This window comes from Petromyzon marinus, chromosome 12 (assembly GCF_048934315.1).
Source record: "Petromyzon marinus isolate PM22_M1 ecotype Great Lakes invasive population chromosome 12, UKy_Petmar_22M1.pri1.0, whole genome shotgun sequence".
Lineage (NCBI taxonomy): Eukaryota > Metazoa > Chordata > Hyperoartia > Petromyzontiformes > Petromyzontidae > Petromyzon > Petromyzon marinus.
In genome coordinates, this window is record NC_133678.1 from 4,594,581 (window position 1) to 4,616,315 (window position 21,735).

General features: G+C 51.6%; 1 protein-coding gene across 1 annotated transcript; it reads right to left on the minus strand.

Annotated features, from left to right (window-relative positions):
• Positions 1 to 1,408: 1,408 nt before the first annotated feature.
• Positions 1,409 to 21,082, minus strand: MCM3 (minichromosome maintenance complex component 3). The gene is made up of 17 exons (XM_032952953.2): positions 20,842 to 21,082; positions 18,380 to 18,492; positions 16,947 to 17,155; positions 15,740 to 15,870; positions 14,821 to 15,059; positions 14,055 to 14,163; positions 13,666 to 13,819; positions 12,773 to 12,904; positions 12,307 to 12,515; positions 12,009 to 12,183; positions 10,236 to 10,362; positions 9,353 to 9,503; positions 8,491 to 8,631; positions 7,310 to 7,440; positions 6,202 to 6,308; positions 4,465 to 4,588; positions 1,409 to 3,446 (listed from the first exon to the last, which is right to left on the minus strand). Exons 1-17 carry the CDS (start codon positions 20,908 to 20,910, stop codon positions 3,248 to 3,250), a joined length of 2,520 nt encoding a protein of 839 aa, XP_032808844.2. The 5' UTR covers positions 20,911 to 21,082; the 3' UTR covers positions 1,409 to 3,247.
• Between the last annotated feature and the right edge of the window lie 653 nt (positions 21,083 to 21,735).

Genomic DNA, 21,735 nt, shown 5'->3' on the forward strand with positions numbered 1-21,735 from the left:
CGAAAACTAAAAGCGCCTACGATGAAAAAAAAATGTTTAACCGCGGTTTTTTTTGTATGCTAAAAAAAAAATCACCAAGATATCGTCTTGAATATATTTATATAGCAAGGATAGTCACAGTGTATGTACAAAGAGGCAGTCATGTCAATCGTTTTTTTTCCCCATAAGGTGAGAGAAATTAACTCCAGAGATGAACTTTTCGAGATTTCTTCATTGCAAAATTAGCAATAAGATCTTCAAATTGTGTTTTTTTTCGCACAATCTCATTCTCAAGAGAGAGTAGCAGTGCAAGGAAAGACAAGCGCTGTTGTTACTGTCCCATGCGTGAAACAAGCGCACGGACAGCTGCAGTCGTGGTGACATGGGGAAAAAGCAGTACCATCTGTAGAAAGTTATGACAGAAGTGTTTAGGGCCGACAAGAACTTTAAATCCAGCCCTGGCTGACAGGTGGCGAGAACGAGTTCCCCATTCGTGTTGCCACGCGGTAAAAACTAAACTTCCCTGCTGCTGCTGTGGAATGCGGCTCCTGCCATCTCGGAGTGCCCTTCGCCGAGTACCAGAGGTCACTTGAAGGGAGCACGAGGTATGTAGTGCCCTTCGCTGAGTACCAGAGGTCACTTGAAGGGATATCGTTGAGGTTAGCTCTGTGATATCCACTTCCACGAGCCGTTCTCGAACACGAAGGGTCGCGCATTCGCCCTGCGAGAGATCTGCATGGATTTTTCATCTCATTATGCGAGGCCGATGACACGATAGGGATAACGTGGACATTTTATTTAAGCCATCCATCTGAAAATTGAACAGGTGAGAAGAATGGATGCTCAGCAAACAAAGACTTAACGCAAGATTACATTTACAAAGCGCGTGAGTGAGGATTACGTCTCACCAGTTCTAACTGCACCTCAAACTATTTGCAGCGTTGCCGGTTCGCGGTGGCGTCAAAAGGGACTCGGAGCGAGGTAACACTCAGCAAGCACCGCTCACTGCACCATCAGCATAACCATCAAAACCATCTCTGGCATGTGCACGCACACACACTCCCCCCCCCCACACCTTATCGGGGAAAACATTCCTCCACTGAACTTTTTTGTTTGTTCAAAAATTATTATGAAACACCTTTTTTTGGTTGTTTAAAGTCGCACGTGCACGTTGGTTAAGATTCAAATCTAAGCTTAAATGTTTTTTTAACCCCTCCCCACCCCCCCCCCCCCCCAATTTTACGAACTTGTGTATGCTCTCGAATCAACGTTTCTGTCTCTGTAATTCAAAGCGTGGACCTCTCACCCCCCCCCCCCCGTGCTCCTTTGATCACTATTCAACTCGTTCTACCTCAAGTGGCCATCTTAGAGCTCCTGCAAACATCGCAGCATTTGACTTCGCAGTGAAATGTGTTAGAAGCACAACAGCCGTAGTCACGCTGAGCTTTATTTGAAAGAAAAAAAAACACACGATGAAAAGCAAAACTGCAAGAAAAAACATCACGAACTTTGTTCACAAGCATAAACTCTACGGTGAAAAATACAACACTTAAGGGCAGTGACATCTATTTATATCTGAATCGGTTCAAGCCGCCTGGGAATCACGTGACTTGTGTGGCCACCCCCACAATCCGAATCCCTTCTTTTTCCCCACCCCCTGTGAAAACAGACGCCGCTCCATGCAGCTCACTTCTGCTCGCTCCTCCCCTTCTCTCCCCCCCCGCCTCTGTCCTCTCATCATCACCTTCTCATCTCAGACGGCTTGGCCCGGTCATTCCTTCCCAATCCCTCTCCTCCTCCCCTTCCTACCCATCACTCCTCTCTTCCTACTGCTCACCTTGAGCCATGCCCTCCCTTTTTGTTCGACTCGGGGAACTTCTGTCCCGGCATCCATTCCCTTCCCCGTTCAATCTTTCTTTATCCATTCATCTTATCCTCGATTCTACACTCACCCCCCGCCCCTTCCAGTCACGTGCTATGATAACATGCAGGCAGACAGTTTGACATAAAAAAAAAGCTACCGCATAATCAAGCACTTGTCATATATTTTTAGTTTTGTGTCCAGCTGCGGTCACCCATTCGGGCACTACAGCTCAACCCTGCCTTAGCTTCCAAGATCCGATGAGATGGGGAACATTTTGGTGGGGGTGGTGGGGGGGTGTTTGAACACTGGCGAGAAAGGTCAACCCCCTCTTTAAAAAACAAACGATCCATGGTTATATTTGCCGTATAGAGAGAGCGGGGAGCATAGCGAACAAAACAAAGATGCAAACGAAGCGTGCAATGGTACAGAAATCGGGTGTCACGGAGCCCAAAAAAATCCAACAAGCGCGGCTTCACACTCGCGTTGTTCGTTTGTGGGTACAAAAAAAGACAATCCAGACAATTGTATTCATGTAGACACACTGCCACGGACTGTGCTTTTGCATATTTTTTAGGGGGACTCACTTCTTTATACTAACCTGCATATAAACAAGACATCACGCTCACACTTCCTCTCCCTCCCATAATCCGTAATACAGATTGCATAATCGTATAACTATTATCGTTTTGCAGTCGGGAGTTCATTCACCGTGGCTTCTCCCGTCCCCTTCACTGCTGCGGGGCGAGCACATCATCAACAACTACGACGATGACATCTCACGCAAATTCCCCACTGACCACCCCCCCTTCCTGTCCCGATACCTCTCCATCGCTTTCACGAGCGTCTCAAGACCAAAAAAATTGGACGCACACACGCTCGCACACAAACCCCTCTATTCGACTCGCACGAGCCGAGCCGGCGCAAGACCCCTCACCGTATCACCGTACCCCGTGGTATGCCGCTGCTTCCCGCTTTGCTGTGGCCTCACAAAAACACCTGGGGGGGGGGGGGACGGGAGGACGACGACGACCCCTGAGAAGCAGGGCCAGCAACAAGTGGCGCTGGCCACACGACCGTTGGCGCGAAGCGTCGGGTCGGCACACGCTGCGGGCGCAGGGCGAGGCGTCCGCGCGTCGTGCAGGCACGCGAGTTACGTTGGGACCTCTGTGCCACCGTACGCAGCCAAACCGTGCGCCAATTGGAGGAGTCTCGACACGTTCATCGCGTGATGGCGAAGTGTGGCTTTCGCAGTGGGGGGGGGGGGGAGCAAAAGCTCGTGTCTGCGAGCCGCGCGTGGGGGGCCTGGCTCGGTTGCGCAGTGGGAAAAGAGGCAATGGGGGGGGGGGGGGGGGTTGGCAAGGCGGGACGAGGGCGTGAATGGCGAGGAGCACTCCTGCTCAACGCTCAGATGAGGAAGACGATGTCGTCCGACAGCATGACCTGGTTGTCGTCCTCCATGCGGGCGAGCGCCGCTCGCACCTCGGCGAGCGAGAAGGCGGCGGTGGCGGCGCCGCCCAAGGCCTCCATGATGGCGGGGATGGCCACGGACTGCGAGTGCGACTTGCGGAAGACGTCCAGCAGAGCCGCCTTGAACTGCTTGAGCCTGCGGGGGGGGAGGGAGGGAGAGGGTGGGGGGGGAGCCGCAGAGGGAACGTAACGGGAGGGGGGAAGCGGCGTCAAATTCAAACGCAAATCGCGATGACGCTTGCGTGGAACCAAAAAAAACCGCACGTGCGCATAGGTAAACGCTTTACGGCAAGTGTTCTTCGCTAATATTTAGAGGGGGGACCCACTTTCGCCAATAACACACCATCAGCCTGAGGGCCGCCACACATTTGAAACCATTGGGGTTTGACAGCAGCAGCACGATGATGATGGGGGGGGGGGGTGTTGTCACGTGTTGTGTATTGTCGGGGGCCGCACTAACGGCCACCAGGGGCCACCGGTGTTATTCATTGCTTTACAACATCCGATTGTCTTCACAAGTATTTCCATTGGGAGTGTGAAAGTTGACGGGTTATCCGTCAGCGAAAATGCATTAGCGTATCAGGAAATGGTCCTCTTTTTGCCGTGGTTTGGCACCGCGCGCCTGGGGTCCAGCACCGTGCGAGGAGGCAGCGAGCGTTGTTGGATCGGACAAAATGACAAAACGGCGCAAGGCTCATTTCCCGTGGGCACCGAGACTGCCGTACCCTGGCCCGCCGGCAGAATGATATCACGGATCCCTCCCGTCCGGGATAGGAGTGGTTGCACCCTCGCACTCGTGGGTTTTTCTCCGGGCGCTCTGGTTCCCTCCCGCATGTACGAATATTCATTGGCCGAAAGCGTCTTCGATATGCAGGGAACTGCAGAGCAGAGTGTTTGGTGCCGGCTAACCGCCCCGGCAGCAGCCTTCCGGCTCGGTCTGCGGTTCCCCGGGCGACTGAGAGAGCTGCAACCTTGCACGAACGGCGGCATCAAATTAAACCGGATTTCATTAACGATTGCATCGGCAATCAACGATAAAAAAAAAAAAAAAATTTTTGTAAAAACACCACCGGTAATAGATTAACGAGCCCCAACGCCACCGCCGCGCGAGCGGCTTCTGGACGGGCAAAGCTCGCGTGCGCACAAAACGGCACCTGTCGTCCGTCAGCGAGAGCTTCGCCGCCGCCGCTGCCGCTGCCGCCGCCGCCGCCGCTGCCTCGCTCGTGTCCATCGCCTCCTCGTCGCCCGCGGCCTGCGGCGTCTTGGGCGTCCGCGGGACTGCGACGATCGAGAGAAATGACGATGGACGGTTTAGAGAGCCCGGTTGGCGACGGGCGGTGCGAAAGGAGACAGCATGTATGCGTACATCGAGTCACAGCAACGCCAGACCAAGGTGGATGGGAGGCGGGGTGAGGGGGTGGTGGAGGTGGGGTGAGGGATGGAGGTGGGGGGGGTGGGGGGGGGGGGTGACCCATGAACGTAGGGGACGGATGCCGGTTATCGCGAGCCACGTGGGGGTGTAACGTGCCGAAGGACGTTGGTGGTACGTTGCGCAGCGCGATTAGAATGAATTCTCACGATACACGCGTTGAAATGCTGCGCGCAACAATCTATTATTTTTAACGTCATCATTATCATAGTCTTGGTTCTTTCGGTAAAGTCACGTAGAAGGGAAACAATAAAATAATAAAAAATATATATAAAACAATAAAATTCTCACGACGTTTCGACTGCAACACAAGGAATCATCATCAGGTGTGAAAACCACAGCAAGAAAATTTGAAAGTGGCGGGTTTTTTTTTATGTTAGCACCACGGAGAAAGATTTGGCAGTTTGTTCAGATGGACGAGTCCATCTATGTTCGGAAAAGAGGAGGGGGGAGACGAAAATAAGCCACCGTAAGCGTGAACAATCAATGAAGACCCGAAATGGTTTAATCAAATCCTTCCATTGATTGCTGAGCCAGAATCCATCTTCTCGGTTGAAATTGTCTCTGTGCTTGTATATGTGGATAGCCTCATGAATGAATCTCTCATGGTAGCCAGATGGCTTGCAAAGAACCTGTCTTAGAGAAGTCAATGTCATGTGAGCCTACTGAATTATACCAGTGATTCTGCCACGGCCGAGGTGTTGGTCCTACCGTGTTTTAGGTCTGCTTTGTGTTCAAGAATGCGGTCCGAGACATGTCGTTTGGTTTCTCCAATGTAACTACTACCTTAGAGGCAACTTAGTTTGTAGACGCCAGGGTACTGTATGTTCGGAATCACATCTTTTACAGATGGAACCAGATCACGGATTTTATGTAATGTGTTGAATTGGACCTGGATCTTGTGTTTATTCAAGATTTTGGAGATCTTTTTTGTGATCCCCACAATGTAGGGTAAAGTGATGGTTTTGAAAGGCTCATTATCATTTATGAAACGAAAATTTAACGAGACACGCGCTTTCCCAATATCGATGAGACGGTAAAAACAAGACGGTAAAAAAAGATGTGGTTCTAGCGAGACATTAACTACCTCGCCTGGTATGCAGGCGGTCGTGGGTTCAATCCTGACGCCTGCATATTTAAAGTTGGCATGTTCTCACCGTGGTTGCGTGGATCTTTCCTCGGGTCCTCCAGTTTTTCCCTCCACATTTAGACTCAACATGCGTTTAGAATATTCGGCTGCTTTAAATTTAAACATAAGTCCCTTCGCTGAGCTATCATTTGTGGCCAAGTCGCTGCTGAAAAAGAAATCTAGTAGCTCAGTGGGCCTTACCTCATCAAATAAACATAGTATTGCTTTGTTTTCCGTTTATTCACATTCATTTTCCAAGACGCTCGATAGCGAGCGAATAGCGGCGGGGCGGAAGGTGTAAACAGAGGCGGAGCGGAGCTGACGGCCTCTCACATTCTGGGATCGCCTCCTCCCCGTCGCTGAAGTCGTAGGGGTCTTCTCCGCCCGATTGTTCCTTCCTGCTCGCGCGACTCGTTCCATGCGTGGAGTCCCGGTGCTTCCTGGGTACACACCACCATGGGTACGGGCAAGCAAGCGAAGTCTCGTGTTCAATCGCACTCTCTATTTATCCCCGGGGAAATCTGACGAGCCACACAAAGCTCTATTTCACACTCGACGACGACCCGCCAGCCGCGATCGCTCTCGATTCGTCCAATGTGATCGATGTGCAGATGTGGACGCAATTACCAACACGTGGGTGTCAAGTGCGGCCGCCTACGCTGAATGTGCAATGACAAAGCATCAGCGGTCACGGTAAGAAATACGCTCGTGACAAATCATCCAAAATTACGCACAAACTCGTCGGATCTCCGTACATTAAGGGTTGGGCCCTTCTTTACCCTTTCCTGTTTCGAGATGTCTGCAAGTTGCAGGGTGGGTCTCATTCACTGCTGAATCTCGGAATGGACAAGCAGTTCAGCGTTAAATGTATTGAGAGAGGCGAAAGCGCTGTTGTATTTCAAGACATTGTACTCACCGCAGATAGGACCGCACTCTACGATAACTGCCACAAAACTGTGCCACATGCCCTCTCGCATGACCTGGTGGGGGAGCCTCGGTATCGATTACATTAGTTTCATTAAATTGTTTTGTTCCAGTTCCATGTCCATGACGTACATGTTCGCCAGAGCTTCCGCAGGTGGTAGGACGTGGAGCTACAAGGTCTGGCCAGGAGATAGTGTGTCGCAGTGCCGCGTGTCACCCCTGGTATGTGTGGTGGCTTTTCTCCGGCTGCTGGTTTCATCCCACACGAAGCCAAAACATACATCCAATCGAATATGGCCAAACAATCCCAATGCAGAGGACGCGATATTAAAGTTTTCCAAGGTAAATAACTGCCTCGTGATTACATTAAACGGCCTCGCATGGAAAATGGGGCAAAAACCAATAATAACTTTTCAAGGTAAAAAAATTTTGATGAACATTTTAACACACCGAGGTCCCGGTTGAAATGGCCATCGCTGGCCCACAACCCTCCCCCCAAGCTACTATTGCGCCGTACCGTTTCTTGCGGGCACTCTGCTTCTGGCTCGTCCCGTTGAGCCCCTCGCCATCGCTCGTGTCGCCACCTTCCTCGTCGTCAATCTCCTCCTCCTCGTCGTGCCGCTTCTTTTTCCGCTTCTTCTCCAGCACCTTACAGGGGAGAGGGGGGGGAGGGGCGAGCGCAGCGACGCGTCAGCACGCTCGATGACCAGACGACGAGTTTATTTCCATCACGGTTGCTGGGCGCAGGCCCAAAAAAGCCCGAAACGGATCAACGAGAATACATCAGGGGTGCCACGGTGGCTAGGAGATGTTAACTACCTCGCCCGGTATACAGGAGGTCGTGGGGTTCGATCACAACCCTGACGCCTCTATGTTTTGAGTTTGCATGTTCTCCCCTTGGTCGAGTGGATTTTTTCCCCCGGGTCCTCCGGATTTTCCCTCCAACGTTTATGAACGTGCGTTTAGAGAACTTGGCTGCGATAATTTGCACATAAGGCACTTATAGTTGAGCATTCCATTTGTGGCCAAGTCGCTTCTGAAAAATAGATACATAGCTCATTGGTTCTTGGTGAAATAAAAAATAATTTTAAGTTTTAGTATGTATATTCTATGCATATTCCCGCACGGTTGAACACAATGGTCGACAGTTGCTCTCCATTCCTTGACTCTTTCCTGATGCGGTTTGGGGACTTTTGCCTGTGGTTTAGGTTGCGTGACATGTCCGCGCCGCGAGTTATAATAGCACACCATAGGTAGCCAACCGTGCTAAATCAGAGGTGCGAGGGAAGAACAATAAACATTTAATCGATTCGCTGAAGTGTAAGAAAGAAGAGTTTATGCGTCGCTGGAAACAAGCGAGGTTATTATTAAGCGTAAAGGGGGGGAAAAGAAGACGGGAGGGAATTCCCAAGTGGAGCAGTGCGAGGGTTGAAACAGAAAGCGGTGTGACCTGCAGTGCGGTAGGCGAGTGGGTGAGTGGGCGAGCGTGCTGTCATGAAATGCAGTGCCATGTCCTCGACATGGCGATGGGGGGGGGGGGGGAGAATTATGGAGACCAACAGCTGGCTGAATCGCAACCCTCATTCGTGACATTTCATCGATTTGCCGACAACTGGCCGAGCTCATCTCGATGGTTCTCTGCAGTCGGTGAGCGTGCGTGCATGCGTGCATGCGTGCACTCGCGTCCGCAAGTGGCACCTTCTTGAAGTAGGCGTACTGGATGAGCTCCACGGCCGCCTCCGCGTCCTGCAGGGCGATGGTCTTGCTCATGCGCGCCTTTGCGTGTGCCGTCGACAGGCGGATCATCGTCTCCAACGTGCGAGCCGTCACCGGCATCGTCTGCGCATGGCAGCAAAAACGGCAACAGCGGCGGCGGCAGCCTTTACAGACCGGGTCCTCCGGTTTTACCTCTCCACATTTATAAACGTGCTTTTAGAGTTTTTGGCTGCGATACATTTCCACGTGATAAGCCACTTCGTATGTGGCCAGATCACTTCTGATCATTTGTGGCCAGATCACTTCTGATCATTTGTGGCCAGATCACTTCTGAAAAAGAGCTATACAGCTCAGTGGGCCTTACCTGGAACAATAAAAGTGTTTGAGTTGTTAGCTACGTTAGGGGAAGAGGCAAACGTAGAAGACAGACAGGGTGGCCAGGGCACAACCAACAGCGCTTGGCGCCCGGAGAGTAATGCAATGCGGTGGGCGATACTTGGCCCCAAGAGCAAGGACTCACACTATGCACGTATATTGAACTTCTTTCGCACCGTACGTAGCAAGCCATGCTAATCGGAGGTGCGGGGGAAGGACAACAAACTAAAGCCAAAAATCTGTTGTAAAAGAATTGCGTTTTAAATCTAATTTAAAAAGTGCACAGCTCCAGTTGCATTCCTCATACGAGCGTTCGAGACGGCCGCAGAAGCGCATCTGAAAGCGAAATCCAAAGCATCGCCACCGCCACCACCGCTTAATATTCGCACCGCAACGCCCAGGCAAACGCGGCCAGCAGCTGCACGGGCGGGCTGCTGGCGGGCCCCACGGTGCCGGCGGTCGCACCCACCCTGGCCACGTCGGCGCTCATCTGGTCGAGGCTGCGCAGCTTGGAGTACTCTTCGGCAATGAAGTCGGCCGATTCTCGCGTGAGCACGGGCTTGATGATCTTGGCCAGGTGGATGTACTTGCGCATGAACTGCATGCTCACGATCTTCTCCCTGCGCACGGGCGACACGCATGGCGGGGGGGGGGGGGGCGTGCCGGCGCGGCTGTCGCTCGTCATTTGGCATCGGCAACACCGTCACAGTTTAACCGCTCGTCCTACAGGTGGACCCCCGACTTACGACGGCTTGACTTGCGACCCCCTTGCACCCCCCTGCAACGACCTTTCTCATAGTCAGTAAGACCCCCAGAGTTTTTTTTCAGAAGGGTAATTGGATTACTAGTTTTTAGCACACGCCGGTCGATTGCTCGGTCATATAACGCTCGCGTTGAAGCTGTATTTGTCACACGGATGATGGTCCCGTTTCGCCGGTTGCCCGGCTATTTTACAAGTAAAGTCTCCCGTGGGGCAACGAGCAAAGCAGCAGCAATCACAACAACGCGAAAACGTCGATATTGCAGAGAACGAGCACAGGGTCCCCGTGAGGAATATCGCACGGCTGACAAACCACGTGTGGGGGGGGGAAGGGGGGGGGGAAGGAAAAAAACAGCGAAAATATGAGAGCAAGAGGTGTTGGGGGGAAAAAAAAGGTACAAAAGCAATTAAAAAGTTAGGTACAGGCGCTGTTGTGATTTAACAGGGAAATAATGAGAGAGAGAGTGAAGGAGGGATCCAAGCTGTAGGATGAGCGGCAGGGGAAGTCGGGAAACGTGGAGCGGCAACGCGGGGCAGACTTTTGACCAAAGGAAGGCTCGGCCAAAAAAAACTGGTGGGAGGCGCAACGCACTTGCGGCGGCTGGGCCCGTGCAGCAGGTTGTCGTGCTTCTCGTAAACCTGCATGCTCCGCTCCTCCTCCTCCACCGCGTCCGGGTCCTCCGTCGCCAGGATGTCCACCGTGCTCCCCAGCGGCATCGCTGCACGCGCCCGGCGCCGATGTGAGCACGCATGAAACGTGCGTTGTGTGTGCGTGCGTGCGTGCGTATGCAAATGCAGCCGATGTGTTTTTGCGAATGTGGCCCATTAGTCTCGAAGCGATAAATAGATCCAATCGATTTTAATGTAATGCTCAGTCTGGGACGCATTGCAGCATTATTATCGGATAAACGCGCAGGTGCGTGCGCGTTAACGATTAGCACGGTTGGCTGCGTACGGTGTGAAAGAAGTTCAACATAAATACAAGATAAATGTTCCCCATTCCTGGGCTTTTCTATTAAAATAGTGAGGGGAAAATTTTTTATGATCCCCTGCTGATTTTGTACGTTTGCCCACTGACAAAGAAATGATCAGTCTATAATTTTAATGGTAGGTTTATTTGAACAGTGATAGACAGAATAACAAAAAAAATCCAGAAAAACGCTTGTCAAAAATGTTATAAATTGATTTGCATTTTAATGAGGAAAATAAGTATTTGACCCCCTCTCAATCAGAAAGATTTCTGGCTCCCAGGTGTCTTTTATACAGGTAACGAGCTGAGATTAGGAGCACACTCTTAAAGGGAGTGCTCCTAATCTCAGCTTGTTACCTGTATAAAAGGCACCTGTCCACAGAAGCAATCAATCAATCAGATTCCAAACTCTCCACCATGGCCAAGACCAAAGAGCTCTCCAAGGATGTCAGGGACAAGATTGTAGACCTACACAAGGCTGGAATGGGCTACAAGACCATTGCCAAGCAGCTTGGTGAGAAGGTGACAACAGTTGGTGCGATTATTCGCAAATGGAAGAAACACAAAAGAACTGTCAATCTCCCTCGGCCTGGGGCTCCATGCAAGATCTCACCTCGTGGGGTTGCAACGATCATGAGAACAGTGAGGAATCAGCCCAGAACTACACGGGAGGATCTTGTCAATGATCTCAAGGCAGCTGGGACCATAGTCACCAAGAAAACAATTGGTAACACTAAGCCGTGAAGGACTGAAATCCTGCAGCGCCCGTCTGACCTCTGTGATTGCCAACAAGGGTTTTGCCACCAAGTACTAAGTCATGTTTTGCAGAGGGGTCAAATACTTATTCCCTCATTAAAATGCAAATCAATTTATAACATTTTTGACAAGCGTTATTCTGGATTTTTGTTGTTATTCTGTCTCTTACTGTTACAATGTTACCTACCATTAAAATTATAGACTGATAATTTCTTTATCAGTGGGCAAACGTACAAAATCAGCAGGGGATCAAATACTTTTTTCCCCTCACTGTAAGTCGACATAAACAATCCGTTATTTCAACAAGCGTGTGACAGAAGTGACCTGGGCATGTGTGTGCATTCATGTAGCGGTTAGCTGGCTGCACTACGAACCCGGCGTCACAAGTTCAATTCCTGCTCAAGCCCAACACCATTGACGATGATCTGAACCGGTCCAGGGCCTCACCTAGGTCGACTCAGCCTCAAATGAGTACCTGGTATGATGTTTAAATATCCACAGTCGGGGAAAAAAAGGCTGGCCTTCGGAGGTGCTCGCTGACAGCACTTTCCCCAACAGTCATTTAAGGCTACACGGGGGATCTTTGTCACGAGCGGCCAACACTCGGTGCGCATAGCTGGAGCGCGAGCGTGCTCTCACCATCGCCGTCCTGCTCCCCGACTGCGCGGTAGCGGTGCATGCGCAGCACGTGGTCGCTGATCTCGCGGTCGTACTCGGGGTCGGTCTGGTCGAGCACGATGAAGAGGAGGTCAAAGCGAGAGAGCAGCGAGTCCTGCAGCCCGATGTTCTCCATGGGCGTCTTGTACTGGTCGTACTGCACGCGCCGACAACGGGGGCAACACCACGCCGCTCAGCGCGACGGGACGGTGCGGCGCCACGCTGCTGGTGCGCTGCGGCGCCGGGGTTGTGCGGTGCGGGACTGGGACGCGCGTCTCACCCGTCCGTAGATGGGGTTGGCCGCGGCCAGCACGCTGCAGCGCGCGTTGAGGCGCGCGTGGATGCCGGCCTTGGCGATGGTGACACGGCCCTGCTCCATCACCTCGTGGATCGCCGTGCGGTCCATGTCCGTCATCTTGTCGAACTCGTCGATGCAAACGACGCCGCGGTCGCCCAGCACCATGGCGCCCGCCTCCAGGCGGCGCTCGCCTGGTGCACGGCAAGTACAAGCGTGAGTACAGGAGTACAAGCGTGAGTACAGGAGTACAAGCGTGAGTACAGGAGTACAAGCGTGAGTACAGGAGTACACACCACGCCCACTGCCTTATTTTTCTCTCCGCTCGCCCCTCCACTTCGTCTCGTCCCTCCCCTACCCATTCGTGATGCCCAAATCACCTCCATCGCGGGTCACTCATTCCTCACGCCTTGCTCGATAAAGCTCAAGTGGGGGAGCGAGCGTCGCCTACCGGTCTCCTGGTCGGTGGTGACGGCGGCGGTGAGGCCGACGCCGGAGGAGCCGCGGCCCGTGGTGGGGATGGCGCGCGGCGCCGTGTGCAGCACGTAGCGCAGCATCTGAGACTTGGCCACCGACGGGTCGCCTGGGGTCGCACGGGGCGACAAAGTGACCACTCCGAGACAAAGACAAGACTCCCCCCCCGCCCCCCGCCCCCCGTCCCCCCGCATTGGGGCCAGCGCCGTTAGTGAGCACCGATGAACGCCAACACGGCACACGAGAACACAAGGTTGAGAGCTATTTATTTCGACCATGAATTACGGCGTGACCTGCATATAAGGTGCGATTGACATACGTGCTAGGAAATAAAAAGCCCAACGTAATATGCGGCTGCGGCATTCGCGATACGTTTTGCGAAAATGAAGATGCGACCTCGTATCGCACAACAATTAAACCGTTTAAAAACTGGCCACAAATGAAAGCTCAACGAAGTGGCTTAACACGTGGGAATATATAGCAGCCAAATACTCGATATGCATGCTGATTCTAAATGCGGAGTGAAAAACTGGAGTCCCCGGAGAAAAATCCACGCGACCACGGGGAGAACATGCAAACTCCAAATATAGAGGCGTTGGGTGGTTGGGATATATACTCTTTGGTTCTATTCGGTAAAGTCACGTAGGTAAAAATAAAATAACAAAAATCACGACTTTACCGAATAGAACCAAAGAGAATGGATCCTTGCAGTCACGAAAGCTTCAAATCTAGAATTGGTTGGGATATAACCTACGACCTCCTGCATACCAGGCGAAGGAGTTAACATGTCGACCACCGTGACGCCCCATGGCGGTGTATCGCAGCAACCCTAATTAACGCAGAGCCTCTAGCATCCATCGGGCTCATTACCGATGAGCAGCACGTTGATGTCCCCTCGGATTCGAGAGCCGTTGTCCAGGATTTTCTCCGTGCCTCCCAGGAGCAGACAGAGCACGGCCTTCTTGATGTACTCGTGGCCGTGGATGCTCGGAGCGAGGGACTTGGACAGCTGGTCGAAGATGTTCTGTCATGGTACGAGCGCAAACGTCGCATTGGCGTGTGCAGGGTAGCGCAACAAAGACATAAATCCCCTCCCACTCCCCCCCACCGTGTAGCCTTTAACAGACTGTAGGGGCCAAGTGCTGATTAAATGCGATTCGGGAAAAAAATAGGCATTGCCTTCGGGCATTCAAAGTATACATCTCAGCAAAAGCTTTGATTCTGAAATTCTGTCACCAATCCTACGCCGGGGGCCTGACCTTTGAGTGAGTCTTGCTGAACGTTTTGATCTTGTTGACATCTTCCCCGGAGAAGGTAGGGACCACCTCCTTGTTCATCTGCTTCACGTTGTTACCGATCAAAATGGTCCTGGGTGGAACGAAAGCGGCGCGGAGGGGGCGGGAAACGACAGAAAAGCCGTTCGGCGTCAAGGGAAAAAAAAGAAAGAAAAAAACAAGCCGCAAGCAAAAGACACGCGGAGCTTCCTAGCGAACATCATGGGTGGTGTAGGTGCAGAGCTACAACTACGATTTCACATTGAAGTGGGTCAAGCCAGACAACCGCATCAGGAGTAGCAGAGTGGATCGCCGTGATGTCTCCTTCGTATTTGTGGATCGGGGCATTGCGGCGTTTTGAATTTTCAATTTGTGCATCAAGCATCCACATCTGCCATAGTTTGTGCAGTGGATGCGGTTTAGGGTGGACCGTGAGCTTCGTGGAACATCAAACCTAGGGTTCTTCTGCGTTGGGGTCTTATACAAGGTGTATGTCAGGGAGGTATTTTGAACTCCGTTCAGCCTCTCCAAGCTTCATCGGGGTTGAACTTTGCACCGCTGAGAGTTAAACGCAAACCACCGCGAGTTGAACACCGATGAAGCGTGGAGAGCTGAATGGAGATCACAAGACCTCACAAATCGTTCGGCTATTGCAGGACGACCGTGAGAGCTCACGCGGCGGCGGCGGCGGCAGCAGCAGCAACGCGAATCGTCAGATCACCACCTCCCCCCTGGACCGGGGGTCACTCACCGGAAAGTGCCCGACGTGTATCCGGCCTTCTTGCCGGGCAGGCAGCGGAAGGTGCCGATGACCTGCACGCGGTCGCCGGGCTTGCAGCGGTCCACCAGGTCGTCGTCCAGCACCACGTCGGCCGAGCGGGGCAGCTGTCCCGCGGGGGCCTTCTCGGGCATCTCCTGCAGGCTGATGGTCTGGTGGTCGCGGTAGATAGAGAGGCCGTACTCCGTCTCCAGCGGGTTGCTCTCCTCGTCCTGCCGGTGAGGTGGGGGAGTGGGGTTGGGGGTTGGCGGGGAGCAGATTGGAGAGGTGAAGGCCGGAGAAAATCGTCCGACAACACTCGGGTCTTAAATTATACGAAATGATTATTTGCTTGTAACCGCGCACGGGTATTCGTTCGCTCTCAAGAGAGTATGATAGAGAGGCGCGGGAAACCACAGAAAAGCAAAAAGGCACCAGATCCGGTGGCAAACCATTGCCCGAAATCTGTGGCCCTATATGTTTGGCCAACAAAGGTAGATGCAGCCCAAATAAGCTCAGTAAAGTCATGCATATTTTTGGTTATGCACATGCGTTTGTCCATGAAAGAAATTCAACGAGCAGTACGGCAGGTGACCTGTAATGCTCAGGGCAAATGCGTTTGTGTATGTCCGATGGATAGTTTTGTGTTTGCATTTTGCGAAGAGCCCTTTTTGCTGTGGGTTTTTACCTGAAGAACACTTCGATCAATTTGTCTCGCTTTCAACAGGGCGAGTCTCTAACAGCCGCGCAACTTTATGCCGAAGCTTTGCTCACGTTGAACGATCTTCACGAGAGTTGCAGAGACGGCCGTCGATGGTAATGAAACGGCCGTTTTTGTGGTAGGACGGCGAGCTGGCGATGGTGAGAGACTAAGACACCGATTGATGGATGACCAGAACAGCTGGGCGCTCACCTTGGTGGGGTAGGCGGCGCTGCTGGGGAAGGCATCGAGCGAGGTGAGGTCGCTGTACTTCCTCTCGATGCTTTTCTGGGTGGCGGGGCAGTAGTGAACACTGCGCACCACCTTGGGACGCACCAAGGAGCCTGGCCCACAACAAAACGTACAGCCAAGTGAGCAACAACGAAGAAAAATCGTGCACATGCATGGACTCCGTAACAACAATCCCACGAGTTTGTTGTCGGAAGATCCAGTAGACTCGCGATTATCCACGTGCGGTTTATCCGATTTTCAGATTAACCGCGCACCCGAGATTTTGACATAACTAACTCGCGGAGTTTCCCTTAAGCCCAAAATAATAATCTAAACACAGTTTTACAATGTTATTCTTGGAAATGTTAATTACAAGTGACGCGCTTAAACCGGATGAATGTGCACTGGTTAATCCGAAATCCACATGATCGCCTCTACGGTACAATACTGTCGTTGCATATCTTGACAACGGTGGGTGGATTATGATTGATGTTGATTGGCGTGGTTCCGCTATCCGCTTGGTGAGCTGAGCCTTCTGCGCGGGAGCAGGAAAGTGTCATCACCTAGCACGTGCATAGATCGATCGGTCGATCGTTAGTGTTTATTAGCAATCGAAAGAGTAACAATCAAAATCCTAAGTTGTGCTTCAAAAACCACTCATTTATACGTAAATTAGTGTTTTTTGGGATAGAGATCCGCAGAAAATAAATACTTTTGGATTATCCGCGATTTTGAAATTATCTGCGGACGTCCTCCCCGTCATCAGCGTGGACAATCGAGAGTCTACTGCATTAAATGTGCAGTAGGAAAGCTGACGGGTATCGCTTTATAGCAATATAAAACATCTTTACCTGTTCAGATTGAAAGCAAAACGTTCACAATGAACCACGGGTACCTTTGGGATTGTGAAATTTTTCACAAATTAAAAAAAAGATGACTTGTGATTTCCGTTTCCTTGCTTAATCAGGTTTGCGGTGCGCAGCAATAGCGCCGTGGGTGAGCGCACTGCGGTCCAAACGCCGGCGATCCAAGTTCAATTCCAGGCCACTGACCGACACGTTATTGCAAGTCTGGTCAAAGAAACACCCAATCCTGTTGAAGCCTTCACCCGGCAGTGAAACAGCCACGTTCCGCTAACGATGACTACGACGACTCTTCACGGGCGGGCGGGCGAGGGGCGCGGACTCACACTTGGTGACGATGCCCTCCACGCACACCATGTTGCCGAGGAAGCGAGAGGTGAGGGTGCGCGGCGACAGGTGTCGAGCGCCAAAGCTGCCCTCGAGCCCCACGTAGAACGACTCAAACTGCTTGGCGTAGGTTCCGTCCACGTTCCCCACGAGCTCTTTGAGCGCCTGCTGGAAGGCCAGCAGCTCCTCGAACGAGCTGTTCAGCAGCCTGAGGCACGGGGGGGGGGGACACGGGACCCGACAGCGTTGCAAGCGGCATTCAGAAGAGGCAGGAAATTATCGGCAACCACTAGCCCCCCCTCCCCGCCACCCCCACCCACCCTTCCCCCCACCGTTTCCATCGCTGTGGGGGGGGGTCGTGGAGGGTTATTTGACCATATTTCACCAAGTGCCAGGTTGGTGAGTTTGTTCACTGAAGTAATTTGCTTGTTTAGCCAGGAAGCCACACAATGAGTCGTAGGACTCTTTTGCAGGAGGGTCCGGCGTCGGGATTTCACTTTGAAGAAGTGCGCTCAGCCAATTGACGACGAGCATTTGTTATACACGTGGGAGAAAACCCACGCGTATGAAAGTAGGAAACGCTCCGTACAGACGGAAGCAGGTGGCGATTAGTCCACTTGCTGTGCTGCCTTCTCCCGGCGAACCAGGGTATGGGCTCCTCAACGCCCACGGGAAGGGAGTTTCACAACATTTGTGCGATACGCCAACCCTCGCTGCCTCCATAGAGCCGGATTAGAGGCGTGCGTCACCGCTGCTCGGCTGAGGAGGCAGACAGTACAATACAACAGTGGATTTTTTATATGCTGCTCTCTGCTGTCCATTGCACAGGCCTGCAGCCTATAGCCTTCACAACCCGTCATGCACGGTGGTTGCCCATCCAATAACTGTCCAATCTCAACCCTTGCTTAGCAACGTCTTAGACCTGATGATATCCGGTCATCGGCTTCACTTAAGTAGGAAGCCATTTTTTTTTTACTTTTGAGCCATGCAATAAGCAGAACTCGTTTTTTTTACATTTTTTTTATTTTACCAAGTAAGGACCACAAAGCCATATAGCTCTTTTCAGACGCGACTTGGCCACAAATGATATCCCAACGAAGAGGCTTATCACGTGGAAATTTAAAGCAGCCAAATACTCTAACGCATTTTCATTCTAAACGTGGCGAGGGAAAAAAACCAGAGGACCTGGAGAGAGACATGCAAACTCCAAATATACGGGCGTCAAGGTCGGGATCGAACCCAAGTCCTCCAACGTAACAGACGAGGTAGTTAACACCACTCTCATTTTTTACGATGCAATATCTTTGCCCCGTTATTCAATAGTTCCTAAGTGTCCAGCGAGAAGAAAAGCGAACTGGACTGGTGGTCTCTGCTGGCAGGCAAAGCCCCGGTGGTGTAGGAGGTGCGCACAGGAGCGGGGGGGAAATCTCACAGGTTGGCCCTCTTCTCATTCTTGCGTCGCAGATCGTTGATGTTGACGACGAGGCGGCACTGGTTGTCATTGATCATGTCGCGCACTTTGCCATAGTAAACCCCCTGGTCTTCCTGCAGGCGCGGACAAAGGGGAGGTTACACGCGCCCCGTCATATGCAGCCTCGCCCGCACCACACTGCGGCGCTGTTTAAGATAACACGCTAGCAAATCGGGAAAGACGATGCAATGTCCACAACTGGATAATGCCCGCAAGCAACAGCGCGTTTTAGTTAACTCCATCACCCACCTCCTGCCTTTGCTCAGTGTCAATCATATGTACATAAACAAATCGACAACGTCAATAACGTGTCGACATTTTTCGCACGTCTCTACCTTTTTTGAGTGCCAATAATTGCTTTGTTCATCACAAGATGAACTCCACTATAAGCAATCTAACACTTCTCTCCACGGCTGAGCAATAACAACACACAGCACTGGTCCAAATGATATGTGCACAGTAATTACGTTGCACTTTCGCAGTGTCGCACATCCACCCACCCCAACTGGCCGTCTGTGTAAGAAAAAAGCTTTATAGCTCATCGGATTCCTCCAGTATAAATAAATATTCTGATTCTGAACTACCCACACCCAGTGGCACATTTTGTTCATTGTGTAACTCATCGGATCTAACCACATATCCGCCTGTGCATTAATCCCAAGCGAGTGAAGACAACGCAGCTGAACGCTTAATTTAAATGTCGAGTTTAATACGCGCACCGTTTAAGAGTACCTATTAAAGTCGCATGCACGGTACACGAGGGGGGTGGCCAGCACCACGCCCGGCCGCCTTTGTCTCCCTAAGCGGCGATGTGTAAACAGGTGCTCATTTGAGGCCGAGTCGACCTAGGGGAGGCCCAGAACCGGTTCAGATAGTCGTCACTGGTGGTGTTGGGTGGCCGTGAGCGGAAATCGAACTCGGATCGCCGGGTTCGTAGCGCAGAGCACTAACCGCTGCACCACCGCTCCCCACAAACAAAGACTCCCCCCCACCATACAGCCTTAACACACACGGGCCCGTACAACTGACTTCATACAAGACCAGCACACGTTCGTTGCGTTGTGTCCTACTTTAGTAAACGTATCCGCCACGGCCGAACGTTCGGACACGTTATCAAATAACTTGACAGCTGGCTACCACACAACTCGAGGTCACGGCATGCAACTTTAAAAACAAAACCCAAGCAGTAATTTCGTAAGATGAACGTCATGTAGGTGTCCACTGCACATTTGTGTCATTTGTTTCAACTTGCCCTCTCTCTTGTATTAAATACGCCCAAGTGGCGCCACGTATTGCCGGCACCAATCTCTCATGTCGTCGTCAAGCCATTCTCTCGGTGAGCTCTTCCTCTCTTTCCGAACAACAACACGTTTTACTTGTTGTCCATCCTACTATAACACGTGTCCAAATAGTGGCCACTTCTCATCGCCACTGTCAGCATCATCATCAACAACACTTTTTACTTGTAAAACAACACGTTTTACTTGTTGTCCATCCTACTACAACACGTGTCCAAATAGTGGCCAAGTTTACTTCTCATCTCCACTATCAGCATCATCATCAACAACACTTTTTACTTGTAAAACAACAACACGTTTTACTTCTTGTCCATCCTACTACAACACGTGTCCAAATAGTGGCCACTTCTCATCGCCACTGTCAGCATCATCAACACTTTTTACTTGTAAAACAACAACACTTTTTACTTGTTGTCCATCCTACTACAACACGTGTCCAAATAGTGGCCAAGTTTACTTCTCATCGCCACTGTCAGCAGCATCATCATCATCATGGTCATCATCGTCAAGTCGTCTTCCTCGATGTGCAACCTGCATCTTGCTTTAGACGTTGGTCACTCTTTTGGGTCCAGTTTAGACGCAGCAGCGCTAATCCGTCTGGCAGCAGCGATACATTTCCAGTGCCGATATCCTAGCTCTTGTCAGTCAGTCTTTTGTTTGTTTTACACGTCCAAGTCTCGCAGGCAATGCAACGCTCTACCGAACACGCGTTGTTCTCAAGATGTCGTTTAATCCGTCAATTTACACTAACGCGTTGTTGTTCATCCACCCCCCCGCACCTCCCATCAGCACGCTCGGCTACGTACGGTGCAAAAGAAGTTCAACATAGATTTAGTCAAAGACAGATATTGGGCCTCTCCAATGGACGCGCAGTGCACACGAGGCACGGCAACTTGAACTGCGCTTATTACTCAACACACGCGCGCACACTCCCCTGCACCAAACAGAGAACAGCAGCGACATGAAGCCGTCTACGGCGCTCGTTAATAAAACAAAAAAACACACGCGCTCGTATTTAATGGAGTACGGTTTTTTTTGCATAAAACGGCAGCAAAGCGCGCAGACTGAGAGAGCGAGCGAGCGAGAGCAATGAGTAAAAAAAATGAACCCGGGGCGCGATCCTACATCATCGTCCAGAAAGTCCAGGTAGGCTCGCTTGGCTTCCCTCAGCTCCTGGTTCTCCACGTCGTCCATCTTCGCGAGAGGAAGGGTTTAGACTTTAGAGCACCGCGGAGCTCAAGAAACGACAACAGAGGCACGGGAGCGAGATGACTGCAGCGGCAATGGACGCGGCGGGAGGCCAGTGGCGGGAAAAGAGAAAAAAAGCCGTTTCCCGCCAAATCGAGAGCACGTGGACTGTGACGCGCGCGGCGAGTTGCTTCTGTAAGAGTATAAGCACACAAGTGCTTGTTTCTATCTCGGCCCGGAACCGCCGTCCGCCTTCGTGGAGGGAGGGGTGGGGTTGTTTCAACCGGGGTCGAGTAAGACCACGTCAGTGGCCAAGGGCCACGTTTAAAGTACTGTAACTACTAATGACGTGCGACGCGTCACGTGTGACGTGCTGGACACGGAGCTGTCCGGGGCTGATCTCCGGAAAATATTTCCCTGCACACGCCCCGCCCCGGGGGGAGGAGAGTGGCGTAGTGGTGGGCAGGGGGGGGCTTTAAATATTCTGTGGGAAATTAAGCCCTGCAGAGTATTGCACAGGGAGGTCCAGATGTCTTGTGACCCCCCCCCCCCAAAAATATAATTGACTCCTAATATATTTTGTTTCCTTTGCATATTTTTTTAAATATATATAAACCTTACTTTAAAAAAACTGTTAAGTTTTAGATAATTAAATGGGGGGGGGGGGGAGGGGGGGGGTCACGTCACATTTGGACCACCCTGTAGAACGTGTAATAAATAGTACTCTGCAAGATGCCCTGGATGTAAAAGGTGATGTTTATTCCTACATTGAATCATGTTCAACCCTTTACCAACCCGCTTCTGAATCGAAGGCCTCCGAATACTGAGTCG

What these genes read in the sequence shown, in the direction of transcription:
- MCM3 (XM_032952953.2), bottom strand. Translation starts at nt 20,910, where the DNA reads ATGGACGACGTGGAGAACCAGGAGCTGAGGGAAGCCAAGCGAGCCTAC. An exon ending in AATGAGAAGAGGGCCAACCT is followed by an intron (nt 17,156 to 18,379) that starts GTGAGATTTCCC and finishes CCCGTGCCTCAG; the next exon opens with GCTGCTGAACAGCTCGTTCG. An exon ending in TCAGCAAGACTCACTCAAAG is followed by an intron (nt 13,820 to 14,054) that starts GTCAGGCCCCCG and finishes GTACCATGACAG; the next exon opens with AACATCTTCGACCAGCTGTC.